The sequence below is a fragment of the Nelusetta ayraudi genome, unplaced genomic scaffold (assembly GCF_046127955.1).
Source record: "Nelusetta ayraudi isolate G7.1 ecotype Tasmania unplaced genomic scaffold, CSIRO-AGI_Nayr_v1 ptg000146l, whole genome shotgun sequence".
In the NCBI taxonomy this organism is placed as follows: Eukaryota; Metazoa; Chordata; class Actinopteri; order Tetraodontiformes; family Monacanthidae; genus Nelusetta; species Nelusetta ayraudi.
The window spans coordinates 534,346-557,714 of NW_027466196.1; the positions used below are offsets into that span (position 1 = coordinate 534,346).

General features: G+C 48.2%; 3 protein-coding genes across 11 annotated transcripts in view; 1 reads left to right on the forward strand and 2 right to left on the reverse strand.

Annotated features, from left to right (window-relative positions):
- Positions 1-105: 105 nt before the first annotated feature.
- On the forward strand, positions 106-6,394 carry cfap92 (cilia and flagella associated protein 92 (putative)). Of its 2 annotated transcripts, none has more exons than XM_076013273.1 (15): positions 106-285; positions 362-549; positions 678-891; positions 975-1,094; positions 1,196-1,291; positions 1,376-1,560; positions 1,644-2,434; positions 2,524-2,718; positions 3,049-3,298; positions 3,380-3,544; positions 4,259-4,447; positions 4,536-4,686; positions 4,978-5,192; positions 5,830-5,984; positions 6,092-6,394. In XM_076013273.1, exons 1-15 carry the CDS (start codon positions 171-173, stop codon positions 6,186-6,188), a joined length of 3,126 nt encoding a protein of 1,041 aa, XP_075869388.1. In that variant the 5' UTR covers positions 106-170; the 3' UTR covers positions 6,189-6,394. The 2 variants fall into 2 exon arrangements, with proteins under 2 accessions (XP_075869388.1, XP_075869389.1); XM_076013274.1 differs by having other exon boundaries at positions 157-285; positions 367-549.
- On the reverse strand, positions 5,996-15,502 carry acad9 (acyl-CoA dehydrogenase family, member 9). The gene is made up of 18 exons (XM_076013275.1): positions 15,226-15,502; positions 14,076-14,169; positions 13,891-13,992; positions 13,646-13,752; positions 13,423-13,523; positions 12,014-12,092; positions 11,533-11,704; positions 11,365-11,438; positions 11,194-11,269; positions 10,967-11,037; positions 10,210-10,329; positions 9,982-10,110; positions 9,174-9,253; positions 8,961-9,087; positions 8,785-8,862; positions 7,660-7,788; positions 6,922-6,994; positions 5,996-6,584 (listed from the first exon to the last, which is right to left on the reverse strand). Exons 1-18 carry the CDS (start codon positions 15,403-15,405, stop codon positions 6,484-6,486), a joined length of 1,893 nt encoding a protein of 630 aa, XP_075869390.1. The 5' UTR covers positions 15,406-15,502; the 3' UTR covers positions 5,996-6,483.
- A 2,367-nt stretch (positions 15,503-17,869) lies between these two features.
- The window catches only part of iqsec1b (IQ motif and Sec7 domain ArfGEF 1b), a 125,790-nt gene continuing 120,290 nt past the window's right edge, over positions 17,870-23,369 (reverse strand). For 7 of the 8 annotated variants that reach the window (XM_076013203.1, XM_076013202.1, XM_076013201.1 and 4 more), the window contains one exon: positions 17,870-23,348. In XM_076013203.1, coding sequence (XP_075869318.1) covers positions 22,794-23,348 — 555 coding nt within the window. In that variant the 3' untranslated portion in view covers positions 17,870-22,793. The remainder of the gene's footprint in view (positions 23,349-23,369) is intronic. The other variant, XM_076013209.1, reaches the window with a different exon arrangement.

Here is a 23,369-nt window from a genome sequence, read left to right on the forward strand (position 1 = left end):
AGAGAAAAAAGTCAGAATTCTGACTTTGATCCGAAATTCTGAGGAAAAAGTCTGAGGTTCTAGGAAAGGAATTTGAGAATAGGAAGAATTCAGAGAATGAAAACAAGTCACATGACCCTTACTCAATTACATCCGTTACATGCGGCCCTTATTCTTTTTCGCAGCTGTCTATGGAGCATGGTGAGGAAGAGGATTCAGGTTCAACTGAGGAATATGAGCAGCAGAGCGATGGGCGCTCCTACGAGGTCCCCTGGACAGTCTACACTGCCCTGGCTCTCCCATGTGGTAAGCTGTGCACAAAGAACTTTGCCCCCTGTTTAAATCTCTTGAGAACAAACTAACTTTTGTATTTTTCTGCAAGTGGAGGAACCGCTTGTCAATGAAATCCCAGAAAACATTGACAAATTAAGGAGACGCTCGTTCAAGGCCCTCAGAGCTCAAAGTTCGTATCATATTGAATACCAGTTGCCTGGCGATGAAAACACAGTCAACATGGACCTCATAGTGTACGGGCCACTTGCTAAACTGTACCGAGGAGACGACTTCAAGGTAAACAAGGCCTCCTGAACGGGCCAGATGTTGACCTTCAATTATGCTGCTGTGAAGGCCATTGTATTTTGTGGTAGGGGTCTTTCATTGAAACTGTGTGCTGATGCATACTGGACATCTGCCAACAGATCCTGAGGACCTTGCAGGAGGGTGACCGGGTCTGGGTAGGCTGGGCTCTAGACTTTAACATCAGAATCGACAGGGACATACTGATCAGCCTACTGAAGTTCAAGATGAAGGTCCACATGTGGAACTGCAAAGAGAAGTTGTCCAACTTTGCACGCCACGAAAGAATCAAAGCCTTCAGACTGCCGAAGGACCATTCCGGTGAAGTGACAGATGGTATCTACAGCACCCACTTGTCCTCACACCCAAACACTGTTCACAAAATGTCTTTACAGCCAAAATTGAATGTTTCCTTTTAGGTAATATTAAAGCTATGTTAAATAAACTGAGATGCTCAGGTGGAAGGAGGTCAAATAAATGTAAAGGGCAACGGAATGGTCTTCAGTTACATTTGACTCCTGACGTCAACGTTGAAACTGGTAAATACAGAAGTCTGACCTCATTCGCAATTTCTAATTTTTCCATGATACCACAGGGGTGATTTTCCAGTTCACATTTTTTGTTCCTGTCACCGCAATAGAATTCCAGAAAACAAGATGCGACGCATTAAATCGGGAAGAGATCAATAAGATTGGCACTGCAGCCGCTGAACTCGGCCTCAGCAGCTTCCTGGCTGGTACGTCCACCTCCAGGTCCAAACCTCCTGCTGATCTCCCTGTAGATGAACTTGTGTGGGTTTTTTTTTTCTTCTGATGATCAGGTGAGACTTCGGTGACGGAGCACTTCCCCGTCTGTTCCGCCGGCGTTATTGAGATCATATGTGACGTAACTGTCAACAGCATGTTGATATCGGAGCAGCTGAAGGCTGAACTCAACCCGCTGGTCATCACAGTTCTGTCTGCTACGTCACTGCCGTCATCGCCGATCCCGTTCCACACTCTGCAGGTGGGCCACACCTCTGTTTTTGGCCGCCGCGTTGCGTCATTCCATCATTTAGAATTGAAGGGTTCACTTTTCATTTTCCACAGGAGAAATGCGTGCCTGTGTATTGCCAGTACAAGTTCCACAACTTGAACATGCACAGAACCAAACATCATCAGCACGGGGCCAACGTTTACTTCAGAGACATAAACGTGATCCTGACCGGCCTGATTAATCCAGAAGAACTCAGACAGTTCCTCTCTGGTCCACCTCTGGAGATAGAGGTTCATGACCGTGACAGGAAGCTAAAGTCACTGAGGGAAACGGCCTTTAACTACCATGGCATTGCAAGTCTGAACCTCTCGGAGCTGCTGCTCGGACAGAGAGCCATGAGGGTGCTCCTGCCAATCAAGAACTGCCCTCCGCCCCTGCTGCCGGGCCACGAGTTGGGTCCGCTGAGCAGTGACACTTCAGACAAAGCGGTCTGGAAGGAGCCCATACAGCAAGGCCATTATTACGATGCCAATGCCCAACTCAAAGTCAAGGTGGAGCTGGCTTGCCCTTTAAACGCCAAGAACAGCTGCTATGATTTGATGTCCTGCAAGGGTCTCTTTGGCCACATCGTCTACCTCTTTCACCACGACAACCTGTCCGTGTTGACCAAGCTGAGGGCGGAGATCTTCAGAATCAACGCTCTGGCGTTCCATCTGGGCTCATGCTCCCTGGAAAACATCAAGAACGCCATGTCAAACTACATACTGAATTTCAAGTATGACGAGAGCAAGGACCTGGACTTTGTAACCGGATTCCACGTGCTCGATACACAGACGCACATCTTTGTTCTGGAGGGGCTGAAAGACAAAGCAGTGAGGAGGCTATGGGAGGCTGTTCCCATGAAGTAAGAATGGAAAGACGACCGGGCCCAGAGTGATCCACGTTAACGCTTCTCAGCCGTGCAGAACGTGTTTGTATTCCACTGTCTTGCAGGCTGAGTGGGAGGGAAGAGGAGCAGGTGATCGTCCTCTACAACTCCAACCTCATCTTCTTCAGGAGAATCTACGACTCGCTGGATCTCGGGCTGAGTCCCATCCGTCTGTCCAAGACGTTTGAGGCCATAATGAGGCAGCCCTCCATCTACACCAGAGGAATGATTCCACAGGCCTGTTTCCAAGCTTTGTCCAGGTGCGACCATGGTTTCTGCAAAAAAAACTCCAAAAAGGTCCTGAAATGTCACTGGTGGTACAATAGCTACATATTAGACACTTAAAGATGCACAATAATCAGAGGTCGGAAATCAAGGCGAGCGTGCTTCCAGTGCTTTCCTTGGATTTAGCTGTGCCTTAAACTTAACACTGCAAATGAGGGAAGCCTCAGTGTTTCAGTCTGAAGCTACTTCCACAAGCCATGAGACTCTTTATTTCTTTTATTCTGTATTTTTTGTGATGTTAACCAGTTAGACTGATTCATCATGCTAATTATTTACATCTCTGAGAACTCTGTCTTTTTCCCCAGGTTAAGGCAGCTCAGTCAAGTCAGGAAGCTGAAGGATGTGGTGCAGTGCAACCTCTTCCCGTCCGCTGATATGATTCTCAGTCTGAGTCGGGAATGTGGCACTGAGAAGTGGGAACCAAACGTGCGCATTGACATCAAGGTGGACACTCCCAGTCCACCAGTGTGGATGAAAAGACACGCACCGCTCGACACGCACAACGAGAAATACAGGAAGCAGCTGAAGCCCAAACCCTGCAAGGACTTCATTCAGGTGAGGAAGTGGAACTTGTCATCATCTGTCTCACTCGCAGGCCTCGCTGTTTACATCTGCTGCATATTTCTTTTTTCCCAGGACAATATTAGAACTGTGAAAGAAGAGAGTGAGCAGGTGCAGAAGCCAAAAGCCGCCATGTTTAGTCTGGGTGTGTGTGGAGCAGAGCCTCAACTCATGTACAGCACTCACACTTTTAAATCCAGAGAGCAGGTCAAGGACATCCTGCGCCATCATCTCGCCCAGGTTTGTCGGATGCTGAGTGGACGTATAGACTTTGTGTGCAGCTCTGCTTCATGGTAGCATGAGTGACCAAACACTACACGCACATTTGAAGACGTGCGTGGGGAAATGTTCAGGAATCCTGAAGAGTCACAGCGACTGTTGTGTACCAACCTGCTGCTCTGCTGGTCCACGTTGTGTGTTCTGATTGGACCGTGTCACATGTGGTAAAGTAAAGGTTCTGACACGCAGTTCTTGACGTAGATTCCTCCACTGCTCAGCTGCTGCTACGTGAGCATCGTGACTTGACTGGCGGCCAGAGAGTCAGGCTGTCTTTCCAGTCGGCGCTGTGAAAGTCTCACATCTGCTGAATAGTTTGATGGAAACTTATCAAGTCTGCTGATGGTCAAATTATATTAACTTGCTTATTTACAACAAAAAGACAGGAAGTTAACCGGTGGCTTCCTGTAAAAATTGTATTTTGAGGGTGATATTCACTACTCGCAAAAACTTTAATTAAAACTTACTGCTGACATGACGTGATGACATGATATGTAGCAGTAACATTTTTTTTTTTTTTTTTCCCAAACTTCCATCCAAAAGTTGAATATCTTCAACTTTTTTTGAGTATTGTGTTTCCTGTATTTCTCTCATCGCCAAATGTTGTGGACCATAGACAGCTGCAAATGCCACTCAAGTATGAATATGTTTCCATGAATTCCCTCTGGGTGACTTCAGATCCCGGGACGAAGGTTCACTTACAGTCAGGAGTACCTCAGTGCCACGGTGGAAATGGGAGACCAGGACGGTCAGAGGCGCCTCGTGTCCACTTCAGCACCTCCAGTCTGGTCCATCAGCAGGAGCGGCAGCAGCCCCTTCGCACACCCCAACAAACCAGATGACGCCCGAGTGGAGGAGCTCAGGAGGGTGAGGACTGATGACGCAGCACTCACCACTCTTATCAGCAGAGGAGGGCTAGGCTGACCGGGTGGCACCTCTTCAATGTTCCTTGCAGCCGTGGCGGGAGAACATCCTCCATGCCAACATCTTGAAGCCTACGCTGCCACGGGACATCTTCGTGTGGAGTCAGCGCCAGAAAGACTTTGAGCTCTACAGCAAACCTCCGCCTCTCTTCAGCTCGCTGCCCGACACCATTCACCTCGCTGGTATGTTGTGATTAAGTACAGTAGCAGAGGACCAGCACGTCAGGGTGTAATGGCTGCAGCTCCTATGAAGCAGTTGGTATCACAAAGGGACCAGAATGGTCCTGAAGTTTCATTTTGAGTGAAGGTCCAGACGGTGGCCACTGAGCCAAGTGTTTCTATTGTTTTACCTCCCACACACCACTGCTGAAGAGATGCACAGTGGAGAGCAGGAGATACACACACACACACGTGTCCAATGTAGAAGAATGTCCCAAAGTGTTTGAACCAGCGGTTGTGTGGTTTGATGAACAGGGCACCACCTGCAGCTGGAGCAGCTGGAGACGGCCGCAGCTCAGTACAGCCGCTGGCTGAAGAAGCTGCTTCCTCCCAGCAGCCCCAAGCCGCCAGGCGGCAGATCTTACCCAGAGTTCAAGTGCCACGCGGTGAGAGACTCGGACGGAAGGCAGGACATACTGAAGGACGAGCCCAGGAAGTTCTCTCTGAGGAAACCTGGAATGCTGCTGAAGGTACGTGCATGGGCAGAAGGAGACGAAGCGGCTGTGAGTGTGTTGACTCTGGAGAATGTCACTTACAGACACGTCAGGACGACTAAAAAAACCATAAGTGAAAAATCTACGGTAGAAGGATTTGCTATGAATCGCGTTTCAGGTCACAGTCGTCTGGTCAGCTGTTTTCATTCATTCATTCATCTTCTATATACCCTTAGAATCTTCTATACCTTGGAATAAGCGGGTCAGCTGTTTTAAGAGCCTTTATTTCATTTTATATTTTTGTATTGTGGTCTATGGGAAAAATTGTTGGGTCCATGGGATTTTTTTTTGTGCTGCAGTACCTCAAGTGGCCACTGGAGAAAAAAAAAATGTCATTCTGGTATCCAGTTCTTATAACACATCCATGTGTATTACGCACAAGTTGTTTTGTTATTGCGACGTAGGAGGTTAACTGGAAATGACCACGCTGAAAAGACTGACATCGCCCCCTAGTGTTGAGGAGGACACGTTCACCTGAATAATTAAGATTTTCTAAGCTGCATGTAAACTGGGACAGGCAGAGAAGTCCCATTGGACAAGAAAACCAAGTTTTGAGCATCGCTTGATCAGTGAGTCACCAGTGTGTGTGTGTGTGTGTGTGTGTGTCTTGCAGCCGATCCCTCAACTGTCTGTGATGGACCCGAGTGTGGACGCTGCAGAGAAGCCCAGCGTGGCTCTGCTCCCTGGGCCCTGCACCGTTTGCGGCCTGGCCAGCAACAACAACCACATCCCCAGGATCAACTCCCAGTACAGCAAGTACCACTACTTGTGAGTCCCAGTTTGTTTTTGCAATTCCTTTATTCTGGAAAAAGACAAAAGAGAGGAGGGTTTTGGTGCTCATGCGGCGACGTCCCGTCTCCCGTCTCCTCCTGCAGCACCTACAGCAAGCCGCACTGGTTCCTGTACAAGCGCGCTGCTCTGCCTCTCACAGAGGAGGAGAAGAGGATCTTCACCTTTCAGAAGCAGGATTAAAGCACGAGCACACACCAATCACCTAGACAAGGACGGAGCCCACAAAAAAAAAAAAAAAACACTGCGAGTTGATTAAAAAAAAAAAACAGTTGCTCGCGTCGCTCAAAGCAGCACCGCAGACTTGGGCCAGATCTCAGCGTACAGGCATCAGCAGTGATTTCAGGCATCGTCTCGGAGTCGCTGGTTAATAAAATACACAAACTACAGCTCTCACTTTATTCTTCAGTTCGTTAGCAGTGGAACTCAACCCAAGTGGCCAAACGTGCGGCGTTGCGCCCCCCCCCATGGGGCGGGCTCAGTACGTTCTTTCCAGAGGGTGGGAGCAGATGTAGGCTCTGTTGTCCAGGACGGCCTTGGCGATCTTCTTGATGTTGGCGTCGTTGTTCTCAGGAGAGTCTGCACACAGCGATTGCACACCCATCACAAAAGCAGCACGCACTTTGATTCAGTAAACAACAACAATCGTGACGATTTGGAGAAAACACCACACGCTTCTGGATGGTGTGATCACATCATTGTTGCAGGGAGGTCATTAAAAGGGGGGTGGGGGGGGTGCAGGGGGGGGCAACACAGAGCGTAAAATCAAAAGAGCAGCAGGGGGTCGGAGAGTCTGGAATGTGCTGAGGAAATTCTGCAACACATGCAAGTCTTTTGTTCTACAGGAGAAAAAAAAAAAAAAGAAAAAAAAAAAGGTGAGGGGCTGTTCTCAATTAGCGCTTGGTGTTGCACTCACGCTTTTGCAACTGTGCCATCATGTAGTTGTTCTTGAAGAAGGCCTCGCCGCAGAAGGTGTTTGCCAGCAGCACCTGAACGACAAATCAGAGAGACTCAGGAGACAGACAGCCATTTAAAAGCATGCAGATGACAGAGGAAGTGCAGCCTGACGGTGGTTGATGGTGAAACACAGAAGGAGCACAGAGTTCTCAGTCTGAAGCAGCAAACACAAAACGTCTCCGTCTTCTTTCATGTCTGTCTGGTTTACATTTGTTTGCTTGGCTTGGACACACACACGCACGCACGCACGCACACACACACACACACACACACACACACACACACACACACACACACACACACACACACACACACACACACACACACACACACACACACACACACACACACACACACACACACACACACACACACACACACACACACACACACACACCTAGTGTTTACAATGGGCCATCCTGCAGTGGGCTCCGTAACGCTGCCACACTGAGGCATCTGCATCTCAACACTGAAAATGAGGCCTTCAGATGGGGGCCAATCACAGCAGAGTTGATGATAATTTTGATAATAATCAACAGAAAATGGATCCAGTCATGATAAAACGGGGCATGTAACACTTTAGCCACACAATTATGGATTGAGAACTGAGCTGAGCTCCATCTTGGCGAGTCAAAGATCAGTTCTTGGTGTCACCAAACTGCTTCTGGTTGTGGTTCTGGTGGGGAGCGCGACCCACCTCGTGGTCGTGGTTCCTCAGGCCGATGCTGATGGAGCGGCTGGCCCGGGACAGCACCGCCGTCATGGCGTAGAGGTGGATGAGCACGTCTGCTACTCTCTTCAGGATGAGCTGCTCGTCCACGATGCTCTGGAGAAGAACAAGTGTGGTCAGTGGCTCTTCTCACCCCCCCCGTCGCAGCGAGCAGAGAAGCTCCCAAACCTCCTTCAATGCCGATCACACGGAGCAGCTAATTAAAAAACAACAACAACAACCAGCCTACCGAGTGACATTTTTGATATCAAAGGCTGAACTTTCTGCGGCTGATCAGCATTTGTTGAACATTAGCGGCTGCACCAGAGTTAAAAACTGCTCCAGATGTTTCTGTGGATGCAGTAACGCCCCCCTGTGGTTGGAGGGAACAACGCACAAGCGAGGAAGCGTAATTACTGACGACGACGAGGGATAAATCTTTAAATAGAACAGCGTTGGTGGTTATATTGCAATTAACTTAGTATATGGTATATATTAATATTCATTATATTTACAGCCTGTTTCAAACTATGAGCGGTGTTTTGTTATGGCACCCAGAGATGGTGCATCTACAAATGTATGGCAGTTGGCGTCCCCAGCGATGAGCTGCGTTTCCATCACAGCTTTTCACACAAAATAAAAGCCATATTTCTAAAGTTTCGACAAAGTACAATTGCGGTTTGCAGGTGTTTCCATTGAGCACAAGCCGAAATTCTGATGCAATCTGGTGCTGCCAGATCCGACTGTGCCGCTAAGACAGGAAGTAGGAAACTGGAAAGCTGAGTCCGTTCCAAACTGTTTATAGCTTCTTCGGAGAGCTGCGATCAGGAAAACACAGTGGCAGCAGAGCCGAGTGCAACCGACCAATAGCAGCTCAGGAATGCTGATCAGAGGATGAGACTCTCCGGTTGTCACCAACGCAGCGTAAAACGGCAGCAGCTGGATTCTTTGCGGTTATTATCGTGTTATTACAGTGTTGGCTGAGTCTCCACTGGTCTGGATCAAAAATCCCCAGACTGAGACCAGACCCAGTAAAAAACGCCTCCGAGTCCAAGTCTGAGACCGAGAGCAACCTCCAGGACTGCAACCCTGGAGTGTGGAAGGGATCTTTACCTTCCCATATCTGTACAGCAAGCTCTCCACGGTGGAGCCGAACAGGGCGACGTTCTGCTCCAGCTTCTTGGCGCTGTCCTGGGGGAGAGAAGAAGGTCCAGCAGGTTTCAGAAAACGAGAGAAGAAAAAGCCAACAACGAGCGCAGTTTGCAGGAGTGTCGTGTGAGAGTGTTTACGGTGAGGCTGGGATGCACCACTCCGTCTTTCCCCGTCAGGCCCAGGTCCACGGCAGCGCCCAGCGAGCTCTTCAGCTTCTTGCCCACCATGCCCAGCGCCAGGCCGATGTTCCCCTTCTTCATCTCCCTGCAGACGGTTGAAAAACCCTCCTCACTGTTTCTCCCCCGGCACCTGTGATCAGTGTCTGCGCCCGCAGCGCGGCTCCTTCTTACTTTATCTTCCCTGTGAGGACTTTGCCGGCGTGCTGCATCCCAGTCAGAGCGATGTACATGCGCAGGATTTCATTGGTGCCCTGAAAACAGCACAAGAAAAAACGGCTTTCAGTCGGTACTGTGTGCAGCTTCTAACTCGAGACGCGACGTGAATGGCGGTCGGTGTTACTGGAGGAAAATGAAACAACCCAGATTTAACAGCGGTAGAGAGAAGCTGTGAAGCAAGTTGCTCTTCCAACACGTCGCATTGTAAAAGCAGGAAAATTGGAAACTTTTTCTCCAAACCCAACTGTATTTTAACAATGTAACTGCATGTAAGTGGCTTGAATGTTTCACTTGTACAACAGAAAAAGCCTTAGTTGACCTGCTCCAAAATAACATGTGCCATCTAGTGGTCACTCATGGTATCACCTAAACAGAGACGCAACAGTTGTGTGGGGTAGTGAGTCAACACGGATTCAAATCACCGTCACAACAACAAAAAAAAAGAGGATATCAGTTCATGTTCTGCACTTATTTATATTTCAATGTAATGTAAATTATTTGTAAAAAATAGAACTGTCCACATAGATAGAAATAGATATGTTTTCTTCCTTTCTTACTCTATAAATAATCTTTTTCATTTCTTTTTAATTCATATCATTTTTCTTCTGTACTGCTCTACGTGTTGCTCTAATGACGTCATTTCCCCCCAGTGTGGGATAAAAAAAAAATAAATTCTAATTCCAATGTTGCAGAATGCAGCGACTGACAGTCAAAGTGACCCTCGGGAGCTGGCAGCAGCCAATCAGCAGCAGCGGTGCGGTACCTCGAAGATGGGCAGGATGCGGCAGTCCCTGACGTAGCGCTCGTAGGGGTAATTCTTGGTGTAGCCCAAACCTCCCAGAACCTGCAGAGCCTCGCTGCAGCAGATCCAGCCGCCCTCGGAGCTGAACACCTGAACAAGACACCATTCAACCCAGTCAGTCAGTCAGTCAATCAATCAATCAATCCATCAGCTAGAGACGGCTGAAGAACACGGTGAGCGCTCAGCAACCTTGACCATGGCGGCTTCCAGAGAGCAGTCAGGAAGTCCCGGTCGGTCCATCATCCCAGCCGTCAGGTAGGCCATCGACTCCATGACAAACGCATTGACAGCCATCAGGGCAAACTTCTCCTACACACACACACACACACACACACACACACACACACACACACACACACACACACACACACACACACACACACACACACACACACACACACACACACACACACACACACACACACCAATCACCTCTGACCTCACTGGGAAGGTGGTGTCAAACAGTGTGAAAAATACCCGGCGTTGTTTTACTTTGTGTGTTTTTACTTTGTTGCAAAGCACTCTGGGTACCTTCAGGCTATTGTGAAGGGCCGTACCAATACATTTGATTTGATTTGAATATAAATAAAGTAGAGGTACAAAACATTTTGCCATGTTGTTTGCTGTCCAGAATGCTGCATTTCACACACTGCTGATTCAGATTCAGATTCATTTTATTGCCATTTGTGCAAAAGAACACATAGGAATTTGTTTTGGAAGTCCCAGTGTGCATCAAGTAATTCATTAAATAAATATTAAATTAACCAGCGGGGGGAAAAAAACATAACAACAAAAACAAAAAACCCAGTTCATTGGAGGAGTTGCAGGTTTCCGGTGTGAGAGTCACCAGGAGATGAAGACGGGGGTTGGGTGGACTGGAGTGTAGGGAGTGTATGGAGTGTGGGGAGTGCAGGCGTGAGTGGGTGATAATCCACAGTCCACCTACCTGAATCATCCCAAACTCAGCCAGGCTTTTGGTGAACTGCTTCCGAGTTGCAGCGTATTCAGAGGTGAGTTCTGCAGCAGGTCACACACACACACACACACACAAGACGGTCAAACTCAACAGAGGAACAGAAGAACACTCAACCAGCAGTGACTCCACAGCAGCAGCAGCAGGAGCAGCAGCAGCAGCAGCAGCAGCAGCAGCAGCAGCAGCAGCAGCGGCCTTACCGATGAGTTTCTTGATCATTCCGGCTGAGGAGCTTCCCATACTGAACCTCCCCGAGTTCAAGATGTTCATGGCAATCTGGTGCAAACACAGCAGAGAGGCTGTGGTTGGAAAAACACAAAACCCAGCTGGAAACACAGTGCGCGTCCTATTCAGCAGCCCCTGAACCTCACCTTGAACCCACCGCCCACTTCTCCAATGACGTTCTCCAGCGGCACGGGGACGTTGTCATAGGTGACCTCACAGGCTGGAAGAGTCGTGTAAGAATAGCAACAAAACCGCTGTTTAAAGAGGGATGAGGTCCAGTGTGGACGAGTTAGTCAGCAGGTGGCGGCGCTCACTGTTGGAGCCCCGGATGCCCAGTTTGTCCTCTGGCTTGCCGCTGATGACGCCTCCAAACGCCCTCTCCACGATGAAGGCTGAGATCTTGTCTTTCTTCACGCCGTCCACCAGCACCTCCGTCCTGGCAAACACCGTCATGACGTCGGCGGTGGCGCCGTTGGAGATCCAGATCTGACACCAGACAACACGGCCACGTTCAGACACTGCACGAACTCTCAACGATCTCTGATTTTTATTACATTTCATTTTCTTGCGTCCTTGTTAACATTAGTTCACAAGGACTGCAGGACTGTGATGCCTGTTGCATCTCAATGATGGGAAAGTGCAAATGTCCCATTGCAAAAAAAAATAAATAAATAAAAAATAGTGAATCAAATCAAAAAACGGGCAAAAACATTTGGTCACATTTGGGCCGACTCTGCCAGCAGTGCGACGCCGCCTAGTGGCCATTTAAAGGGAGTGAAGATGAGCGGCTCTTACCTTTGAGCCATTGATGAGGTAATGCTTCCCATCCTCGGACAGTGTGGCCCGGGTCTGAATGGAGGCGGCATCACTGCCACTGAAATCAGCAGCAGGTTGAAGGAGAATCAATCCACGCTCGGCTTATTAGCACCAGAGCCAAGAGATTTAAAGCTGCAGTTACAGACAGTGTTGATCACTGCAGGGCATCTCAACACCTTTCACTCAACCCAGCAGGTTAGCAGAGTTGGTGGGTGCTGGACGAGCCAAAGTCAACTGTTTCTGCCAGTAAAAACTGCCTTACGCACTCCACAGGACTGAGTCAAGTAAATCAAGCGCCAGACTATCCATGGAAAACACCACCCTTGCATTACTTTGCACCACTGCAGGTCTACTTCCTGCAGTTGGTGGGAGGCTGAGACAGCGGCGGGCTGACATTACTGGTGGCAGATTTCAGAGCACAAAACTAAAAATCCATGGCTGCTGGGAAACCAGTTTTTTTTGACTGGAGGAGGACTGCAGGGGGACTGGAGGAGGACTGGAGGAGGACTGGAGGGGGACTGGAGGAGGACTGCAGGGGGACTGGAGGAGGACTGGAGGAGGACTGGAGGAGGACTGGAGGGGGACTGGAGGAGGACTGCAGGGGGACTGGAGGAGGACTGGAGGAGGACTGGAGGGGGACTGCAGGAGGACTGGAGGAGGACTGGAGGAGGACTGGAGGAGGACTACAGGAGGACTGGAGGAGGACTGGAGGAAAGCTGCTGGAACCTTCTCCACTGATAAACACACAGAGGCCACTGACCAACACTGGTTGGAAAGAAGTTCTGACGTCCAACCTTGTGAAGCAGCCCTTCCATGTGATTGACCATCCTGCTCTGCACTTCACTGCTGCCCTCAGCAACAGTCAGTGTGGCGACCTTTGAAGTTTCCCCCACGAGACTTTTCCAGTTTGACTTTCTCACGCGTTCATTTATTTAAACTTCTTCTCTTTTGAAATTTCCACGATTCAAGTGTGTTGACCAGCCTCCTCTGAAGGTGCAACCCACACACGGAGCCAGAGGGCCCCCCCTAGAGGACGGCTTCAACTCTGCTACCGACAGAAGAAATGCTTTGGCTTTGAAAGCATGAGAGCAATAAACAGCAGGCACAGACATGGAGGTCTGAGGGGACACAGAGCTGATGACAGGCTGGAGGTAGCAGTCACCCCAGTCACTGCCAGCAGTCTAAACTCTGCAGTGGCCACGGCATGTGGGACCAGGACCACCCAGAGACCAGCGCCAAGAACATGGACACTTCAGAAGGTGAGAAGATCAACTCTCAGAAACACCTTCATGAGGATTCATACAAAACTCATTATGGCTGGAAGTCAGCTGCAAATAAAATACAAATTAGAGGATTATTATTATTATTATTATGATATCTATTTTTACCTTCCAGGCTCTGTGAGGCAGAAAGCTGCGACGTGTTCTCCTGAGGACAGTTTGGGGAGATATTTCTTCTTCTGCGCCTCATTTCCTGCGATCAGAATCCCCTGCAAGATCAGGCAGGGTGTTAGCACATCAAAATAACCCACACACACACACACACACACACACACACACACACACACACACACACACACACACACACACACACACACACACACACACACACCTTGAGTCCAATGGCTTGATGTGCAGCCAGTGTGACAGCGATGGAGCCGTCCAGGGCGGTGATCTCTGCCAGTCGTGCGTAGATGGTGTTGGACAACCCCAGACCACCTGGCAAGAAATCCAGACTTCAGGCTTCAATCTTAGCGCCATAGACTCTCCAGCTCCATTCATCACGGAGCCAACACGAGGAGTGTCTTGTAAAAACGTGAAAAACCAAAAGGTGCAGCTTCTTCGCAACAATCTCACCATACTCCTCTGGAACCATGATTCCAAAGAGGCCGAGTTCCTTCAAGCCGTTGAGGGTCTCTGGGGGAATGTGAGCTTCTCGGTCGATCTTTGCCGAGTCGACTGGAATGGCAAACAGACGAGTGTCAGTGTCAGCGGGCATCGTGAGCTCACGTGTCTCCTGGACTCAGACGCTGCTTCCTCACCTTCCTCCGTGAAGAACTTCTCCACCGGGGACACAAACTGCTTGAGCTCCTCCAGTTCTTCATTGCTAATCTCTGGATAGGGGAAGACTTCAGCCTGAAGGTGAAGCAGCGCCGCGTTAGGAGAGAGACGACACATCACGCGGAAGTGTTTCAAGCCAATGGCATTGTTTGAAGGTGGCTCCCGTAGGAGCTCAGTAGAAAACCACAGTGCTTCCATGAAGTCGCAATGCAACAGTGCCACTGAGAGTTCCTCTATGGAAGTGGTGGCGACCGTCAACTGGTGTCGTGTCGACCACTTGACTGTGAAGAAATCAACTTTCAGAACCGACTTCACTCTTCACTCTCTCATCCCTGTGCATCCTTCCTTGCGTGGTTTAAAACACGGCAAACACATTCCTCCACAATCATGGTCAAGAATCAACAATGAACCAAATAAAAACACAACAAAACTCTGGAACTTCTCTCCATTTTCTCTCCTCCTTTCACAAGAAAACCATTCCTGTCTCAGGTGGAGAAATAAGAACCAATCTGCACTATTTTATAACTGGAGTTGTCTTTGGTTGTTTTCTGTCATCTAGTTGTATAAACTGGATTTAGTTCATAAGTTTGTATATTTATTTGAGTTCAGGGGTCGGTACATATAAGTTTATACCTCCTCCTACCCCTTTTCGGACATGAATGACATTATTTTAATGTATATTTCACTGTCGTTTGCTTACTTATCCTATTTTTTTTTTTCTTTCGTATGTTTGTATATGTCATGTTCGAAATCAATCAATCAATCAATCAATCAATCAATCAATCAAATCTCTGACTGGGTGCATATTATTTTCAACTGTTTCCAGTGAAACAACATAGAATCTTTGAACGTCACAACAGAAAATGTTGACATGAAACAAGTAAGGACAACAGTTTGTTAAGGTCTCTGAGAAAAACAACCAAGTTCCTGTGTGACACAGGGCGGTGGTCTACCACTCTGAACTCTTCCAGATCTTCTCTGAGCTCAGCTCGCCCTCCTCAGCTGGTGGACTTCAAGGTGGGAGAGAAAAACCTTCTGATTGGACTTCAGCCAGTCGCTCTTGAAATGCACACTTTCACAACTTCCCGCCCCCAAAACTACTCTCCGTCATTACTATTTATGTATTGTTACCTTGTTGACCTGGCCGAGGAACAACTCCTTGGCATAAGCGAGGTGTCTGGGGTGAGTTCTAAAGGACCTCCGCTGGAAGCGACAAGCCGCTGGTTTCCCGGCATTCCTTGCGTGAGCAGAGGCGAGCAGCTGCTTCCAATGTCTGCCGGACAACAAGACGAATCTGTTGATGTTGATCATTGTTGTGACACCGGGCTCTACTTTTTTCCCCCGCACAGCTCGGACCCGTCAGTGGCGGTGAGTTGACAGCAACCTCCGGCCCAAATACCTTTCACCTATTTGTCTCATAATGATGACGCAAGACGCTGGGGGAAGGACGCCTTCCTTGTCGTCGGATATTACGAAGTCACTTGAAAAAAAAACCCTCAGGTTTATCAAGAAATACAATTAAATAAAAATATATTATGATATTGGTCGTAATTGGGTGAAAATTTGACAATGACATTTAGAAGTGTCATTTTCAATTACGTCATTCGTACGTCGACGTTGCAATGTTTCATTTCTTCTTCTGCAGCCGCTTCTCCTGCGCTCGGGGCTCGATGTGTTATCGATCAATCGAGGTATCGATTAATGATTCTAGCCATTACACATATTTTGCTTACGATTTCGTTCGTTACTACCCCTGCCCGAATTTCTAGGTACGTTTTCCTCATCTTACAAGAACGCTTCTAATATTTCCGACCGGAAGTAAATACCCCATGACAAGGCAGTAACGGAGTCCTACCACTTGGCGACGCAATGCTCCAAGAAAATACACAGACAGTAGCTTTGAGTAGACTGACTGAGCAGCGTCGCTGTTTGCTTCTAAATGAGGAGCGAAATGTTTTCAACTCACGATTTTTGAGTGTCGTACCTGCACGAAGTACACACAGTACACAGTACACAGTACACAAGATATATATATATTTTTAAAAGACATTCTCATTCAGAACGGCAATTACGCAGATTTTTATGTATATCTTTATTAAATTCACAAACATTAGAGTTTACACATAACATGAGACAAATTATACTTCGCACAAGGACAAAAAAATAAAAGCATTAATTTTTTTTTTTTTTTTTTAAAGGGCAATTATGCATGTGTGTGACAACTGGAGCTCCTCTGACACAAGAGTTTTATACTGACCGGAAGTGTTGAAGTGGACCAGAAAAACCAGTCGAAGTTGTGTGCAGGCTTTATCTATGTATAAAACTGACCAAGTTTCCTATAGCTTCAATACTGCCACATTTATTCGCAAACTAAACGATAAAACCCACAACATTTAAATAGCTGCGCATTTGGAATACTCTTTAAGTTGTCCCCCCCCTCAATCTTTTAGTTCAGCCTGATAGCGTTGTCTCTAGGGCGTCCTGTACCCATCCCGGCTGCACGATGACGTCATCCACTGACAAATGGCTCTTCAGTGCTGGATTCTATTTTTAGCTCCAACCTCGAGGGCCTGACCGTGGATTTACATTCATGGGCCAGAAGAAGACGAGCAGGAGGGCAGACTGTCAGTTTGGACCACCTGCCTCAGCCAGAGAGAGAGAGAGAGAGAGAGAGAGAGAGAGATGTGATGTGCAAGGGATATCTGTCTCAGTAATGTATTCATGAGGTATGACATCCATCCATCCATCCGTCCATCTTCAATACCTCCTCCTGCACTCAGGGTTGCTGGGGTCTGTTGGAGGGCCAAGGCAGTATTGTAGTGTAGTTTATTCTAGTAGGTAAACTACTAATACTTGCATACCCACAAGAAGCACCATGCTCCGTAATGCAGTCAGTATCCTGCATCCACATAGAAGTTAGATTATGAAAGACCGATGATGTGATTGTCTAAATGTAAGTGCATTGTATTGTGTTTTGTTTCTCGACTGCTTTCCTGTCCTGCAAGCCTCTGATACAGAGGAGCCTGAGAAGTTGGTCAAGAAGCCCCTGGCTCCCACTGGCTCCCACTGGACCTCCACCGGGTGTTGTCCCTGGAGTTGGTGTTTGCGAGCAGTATTCCTGAGCAGATGGTTGCAGATTCAGCCATCAGCACCTGCTTCTGGTGCCATCGGTTCCTCCCCACCTCCCAGGGGCTTTGGAGCGGCGGCTCAGACCTGCTCCAGGGAGCCTCTTGCTGGGCGCAGCGGACGTGATGATGCTTCTGCAACCATCAGTTGTCTTGTTTAAAGTTGTGCCGCATCACATCTTGCTTAAACAAACTCATTTGGAAAGATCTCAAGTCTTGCTGGTAAAGCGACAGAATGAAGAAGGTCCGGAGATGTCGTCATAGTTCACACTGTGACTCTCACTTTCAGTTGTGTCCCTGCAGTCTTCCATTCCATCAGTAAAACACTGCTATTGGGAGGAGCACATGGACCTTGAATAGCCGGGGCACTAGGTGGCGATCTGCTCTAATTCCTTGCCAGTGCATTAATGCCAGGTGCTGCTCCTCAACCAGATTAATCCAGTTTATCACGGTAATCTCTGGTTATTCACACACGCACACATACACACGCACGTAAGTCACCAAGATAGCTCGGGAGACTTTGCAGATGTTTGTTCAGAGGATTTGGGATCTAAATTGGGAAGGTGTGCGGCTGCGTAATCTCATCACGCATGATTTGGCCGCATCTCTTACTGTACAAGGCACAAAGAGGAACTCCCAAACACGTCCTGTTAACAGTATATCGCTTTATTTTGTGTACTCAACATGGTCACAGTACTAGTGTTACATCAATGGGGTTTGTCTACGTAGAAACAAAATGCATCGCAAAATAAGAGCACTCCTCCCTTCAGTTGGACTTGAAAAGTGAATTGTGAATGTAAAACAGGAGCGTCTGAGGAGTCGAGTCCCAAGCGGTTATGACTGTGCAACAGTTGGCTGTTTGCCTCTAGTTTGTCCTAAGTCAGACTCTGTTTATCCTGTGATAATTCAGTCTGGTCAGAGGCAGAGAGAAGCAGTTGATTATGTAAATATCAGAGGAGGGCAGGAATGCAACAGACATTTAGTAATAATAATAATAATAATAATAATAATAATAATAATAACAATAATAATAATTTACAGACTATTTACATATGCTTTCATTCCTAACTACTCAGCTTGGATTCCTTCTCTCCTGTAAAACTCTCTTCACCAAGTTACATTAGATCTTCCCCAAATGGGTTTTGCTATTCACACTTGGCATTACACTGCCACGCTGTCGCACTGTACAGTGAGAAAAAAAAAAAAAAGAAGAAGTGAAATGCATGCTGCAAGAGAATGACATGACTTGAGGTGGAAGGAAGAGCTAGTAGGCCAGAAATCATCTACATGTAAACAAGCAAGTCTGACAAATCAACGCTACGTTCAAAGTGTGGGGTCTGCTCAAGCTCGCTGCCAAACAGACCCAACGTTTTAAAAAAAAAGAGAAGAAGAAGAAGAAGAAAAAGGAAAAGACGAGAAAAAAACATGTTAGGCATCAATGGCATGCAACAAAGCACCTCACACGGAATCTGGGTGGGGCTTCCACTGGATGCTGGATGCTGGATCCAGCATCCAGAGGAGCTGGAGGCTCGTGACTGAAAACTCTCACATTCAACACTTTGTCTACCCGACCGAGACCTCACTGGACGTAACCAGCATTATGCATTCATTATCGTTAACCAGAGCCGTTTGTCAATTGAAGCGGTTCAGTGTGTGCTGAAAAGTATGGATTTAGTACATTGTGATGATAATGTTTTGGCACTTTTCCCACTATTCTGTGGTGGATTCATATTTTCCGAATGACTTCATGTCCGCGACCTTGAGAGCATCCTGCAGGGCAGAACATCTGCTGAACACATTTTGAATGCAACCTTCATCCGTGTACCACTGTCTAATAATGCACCCTTAATGAAACCAAAGAAAGGGTCTTGACACGTCGTGGGAATTTGATGGTTTCCAGAGGCCCCTTTCAAAATTTGTGGTTAAACTGTATGAAGATGGAGATTCCCAACAAGGAATTTAGAGTGTCAGTTAAAAACAAACTTTTTGCACTTTTTGTGCATTTTAAAGTGTACAATGATTTTATCCCGATACACAGTGTGTAGATAGGAATGATCCACAAGTGACCAACATCCGCCTGTAAGGAACTGAGCGCTTTGAGGACGTTCCCTTTGTTCCTGTAATAGAATGAGAAGCTGTTTAAGTTATCTAGTGCAGTGCTAAGGAGTACATAGTGAACCAAATGTGGTTCTTAGTGAGGCCATATCATTGAGCAGGTGATATAGCAACCAAGTCGTAGTTAGCATGTAGCGACACATATATAATCCTTCTAGCAGGGGTGCTTTATTGGAAAGTGGTATCTTTGCAGGTTGAAGTTGTGTGTGTGTGGGGGGGGGGGGGGGCGGGGGGGAAGCCAAAATTAGACAATACTGATGTCCGGGTCAGAACTCTGCCACAGTAACCTGAGCCATTGCGACTGAATCGCGAGAGAACAGCAGAGACGCCTCAGTTGGTTGCGCTTGCTCCTGCAGTTTACTCGCTAGGTTCCGAGTTTGTGCAGCTCGCACCCGTTGTGTCACAGTCGTGGCAATGAGCGTCGTCAGCCGCTGTTGGAACACTAGAAATTCAGTTCACTACTGTGTATGAATTTAGAGAGATAGTTTTATTGCCCTGGGTGACACAAATACATAGTAGTTGACCTCGGTTAGCTGTAATTGATAAAGTCAGAACTATTCTACCGCTCGTTTCAGACGACTCTTAACTGTAACATTGATATAGTTTGGAAATACACAATATTCAGAAAATAGATCTCAATACATTGTTACATGCAGTTATTTTCGTGGACATTCTTCATCAGGGAGGAAGCTCCAGTTCCCTCCAAGCCCATGTGGATACTTGCACTTCACTGACACATTGAGGGAGAAATGAGGAGGACACGGAACTAACAGAATGAACAGAGCAAGCGCTAACATCTCACCTGCTCTCAGCTGAATAAAGTAAATACATATTGCACATAAAGGTAAAAAAAAAAAAAAAAAAAAAATCTCATTATCTTCACGCAGATATTGACTTTCTGCTGCCAATGATATTAACTAACAAGTGCTGTGTCAAACATTCTTAATGCAAAACCTGCTGAGCGGCCGCCTGCCCCCCTCCGTGGGCACAGACAACATGCACCAGGTGGCGGCAGAGCGCAGCCAGCAATCCAATAATAATAATAATAATAATAATAATAATAATAATAATAATAATAATAATAATATGTCAGAAAGGGTGACTGATATAAAACGTCCATCTGCGTCAAGTGAAGCAGAAGAGTGCCGTCGTCGTCGCCGCCGCCGCCGCTAACACATTGATATTTATTGATTTTCTTCAATCGTGGCTTCTGTCTCGCGGCTCCGAGGACACGACGCAGCGGTGGAGCTGCACGTTGGAGAGAGAGGGGGAGTGAGAGAGGGAGAGAGAGAGAGAGACAGACAGAGACAGAGAGAGAGAGAGAGAGAGAGAGAGAGAGGGAGAGAGAGAGAGAGAGAGAGAAAGAGGGAGAGAGAGAAAGAGGGAGAGAGAGAGAGAGAGAGAAAGAGGGAGAGAGAGAGAGAGAGAGAAAGAGGGAGAGTGCACACTCAGCCAGCTCAGGGTCAGCAGAGACATTAGCTGCGTTCAGACTGCAGGCGAATCTGATTCAAATCAGATTCCTCCTCGAATCCGATTCTCAGTGTTGACTGTCCACACTGTTTCTAGCCAGAGTCCAAATGGGATGTGGCTCTGTTCAGACTGGGCCACACTATTATTGAGCCATGTGACAGGCTGACGGAGGCGTGGTCCAGCGTGTGCCTGGAGCTTGGCTGGAATGGAGCTACTGTATCTCCCCACACGCTGACGAGCCAATGGGGTTCCTCCTCCGTCCAGGGACTGACTGCTGCGCTCGACTGCTTCTGTCTGCTCCATTATGTTACAGCGCTGCACCTCCAATGGCGCCCTCTGGTGGCGCTCTCTGCTCCGGCGCATTGACAGTCACCTGCCATCTGAAACCGCCTCCCCGAGGTGGCTTCAATCCGGATTTCCTGTGATCCGTGAGTGTTCACACCACAAAAGAGCCGTCTGCTTTCAGTGTGGACGGGCTGAAAATGGGATTTTGGCTGGCAGCCTGAACGCAGCTGTTGTCTTCCTGCCGCACACCTCACAAAGACGCCTCAGGTTGGTTGGGTATCAGGGTGGAAACCCACCAACCCACCAACCCACCAACCAACCTGGAGGAAAACCATCTAAAAGAGCTCCAGAAGAATGAACTGAGGAGTTGGGTGAACAGGACTGAACACAGCAGGATGTAGTGAAGACTGAACTCTAGACGAGAGGGCGGACTAGCAGCTGCTTGCTGGGGGGGGTGGGGTGGGGGTGGGGTGGGCGGGTGAAGGACATTCAGGTGAGTGTTGGCTCAGTGGCTGGCTTTCCTTGGGCTTCCTGCTTCCAGTGCAGACGGACGGACGGACGCGGACCTCGGACCCTCTGAAGTCGAGGGCAACAATAAACAGTTGTGCTCGCCGAGTGGAACCGCCAACCAGGTGGATTGTTTCCTTAACAGTAGAACCACAGCACTCGAGTGGCCCGGAAAATACTGAGTGTCTGAATTAATGCTGCTTGCGCTGTAATAATATTAGTAATAGAATAATTACAGCTGATATTGTTTCGCAAAAATACTATGCACAATATACATAACGCATTTTGAGACTAACTTATTAAATGCTTCATAAATTGGCACATTTATCACCGCTAAACAGATATCACAGTGCACTGTGAGCTAACGCTACATTTAAATACTGGCGCAGCCACTGCTGAGGGTGACCTCAGCACATCTGTCGCTCCGCTGAGCCCGACTGTCCTTCCGTCAGAGAGGAAAAAATACTTTGTGGAAGTTAGAAGATTCATATCTAGTTTGTCTGTAAAATACGAGCGAGCAAGATATTTGATCCTGTTCCTACATTTGCTGAGGAATAACAGTAGTCGTGGTCTTTGTGCACTACTCCTGTGTTGTCACCTGGAGTAAGGAAATGAGCAACTGGAAAAGGAGGGTGGGGTTTGTGTGTTTTTTTTTTTTTTTTTTACAGAAGCGCATTGAGGTCACTGGATGAAAAAAAATGACACACATCGTCACGAGATTAGGATCTCCTAGTTAGCACATCTTTTCTCGTAATTACAAAAACCATAATCTCATAATTCTGAGATTTTGTAATTACGAGATCTTTTCTCATAATTACGACAATTTTTCTCGTAATTACGACAATTTTTCTCGTAATTACGAGATCTTTTCTCGTAATTACGAGATCCCGATCTCATAATTACAACATTATTTTCTCGTAATTATGAGATCTAGACCTTGTAATTACGAGACAAGGTGCCCATTTTTTTTTTAATCCAGTGAATGCTATGCGCTTCCGTACCCTGGTGATGAGCTTAAGCACAAAAATCAAAGAGAAAAGCAAATGCAGAAGGAGGCACAGGATCTTGTTTGTTCTGTCCAAAGCCAGACAGACGATGCTGCACAGTGCAACTGTGTCTTACGAGCTGAGAGCTTTCAAAGAGTGAAATCAGAGTTCAGTCACATGTCGCCCCCCCCCACCCGGCCCCCTGCACGCCTCAGACCACCGTGCTGATGCCGCTGTGCTTGGGTTTGGTGCTGCTGGTTCCCTGGGAGGCGGCGGGCGGCGGGCCGTGGTGGTGGGGGCCGTGGGGGGGGTGGCCCCCGTGTCCACCGTGCTGAGCGTGGGCCAGGTACGGCGCCGGCTGGCCGTGGGGGGCCGGCTGCTGCTGCTGCTGCTGCGGCGCCGGCGCCGGCGGGAGGTACTGGTGCGGCGGGTGCTGCAGGTGGGCCGGCGGGTGGTAGTGGTGGTGGTGGTGGTAAGGCGGCGGGTTCTGGGGGACGTGGCAGAACTGGGCGTGGTGGTGCAGGGGCACCGGCCCGTCGCTCTCCGACCGGGCCGTGTGGTGCAGGTTGGCCGGGTGGGGCGTGTGGGAGATGAGGGTGGGGTGCAGCGGCTGGGGGGTGGGGCTGGGCGACTTGACGCGGCGGGTGCCAAACAGGGAGCCCAGCAGCGAGGAGGAGCTGGGCAGGGATTGGCCGCTGTGGCGCGACGGGCAGTCCCGGCTGGAGGGGGGTCTTCTCCGCATGTGGGGGCTGCTAATGATGGACCCCTGCAACAGAGAGGAGGGTCA

Coding starts and splice junctions, on each gene's coding strand:
- cfap92 (XM_076013273.1), top strand. CDS start 171: ATGGAGCATGGTGAGGAAGAGGATTCAGGTTCAACTGAGGAATATGAG. Junction 3,545..4,258: donor TGCGCCATCATCTCGCCCAG/GTTTGTCGGATG, acceptor GGGTGACTTCAG/ATCCCGGGACGAAGGTTCAC. Junction 5,985..6,091: donor TACAGCAAGTACCACTACTT/GTGAGTCCCAGT, acceptor CTCCTCCTGCAG/CACCTACAGCAAGCCGCACT.
- acad9 (XM_076013275.1), bottom strand. CDS start 15,405: ATGATCAACATCAACAGATTCGTCTTGTTGTCCGGCAGACATTGGAAG. Junction 13,993..14,075: donor GAAGTTCTTCACGGAGGAAG/GTGAGGAAGCAG, acceptor TTGCCATTCCAG/TCGACTCGGCAAAGATCGAC. Junction 12,093..13,422: donor TGCCTCACAGAGCCTGGAAG/GTAAAAATAGAT, acceptor TGCTGATTTCAG/TGGCAGTGATGCCGCCTCCA.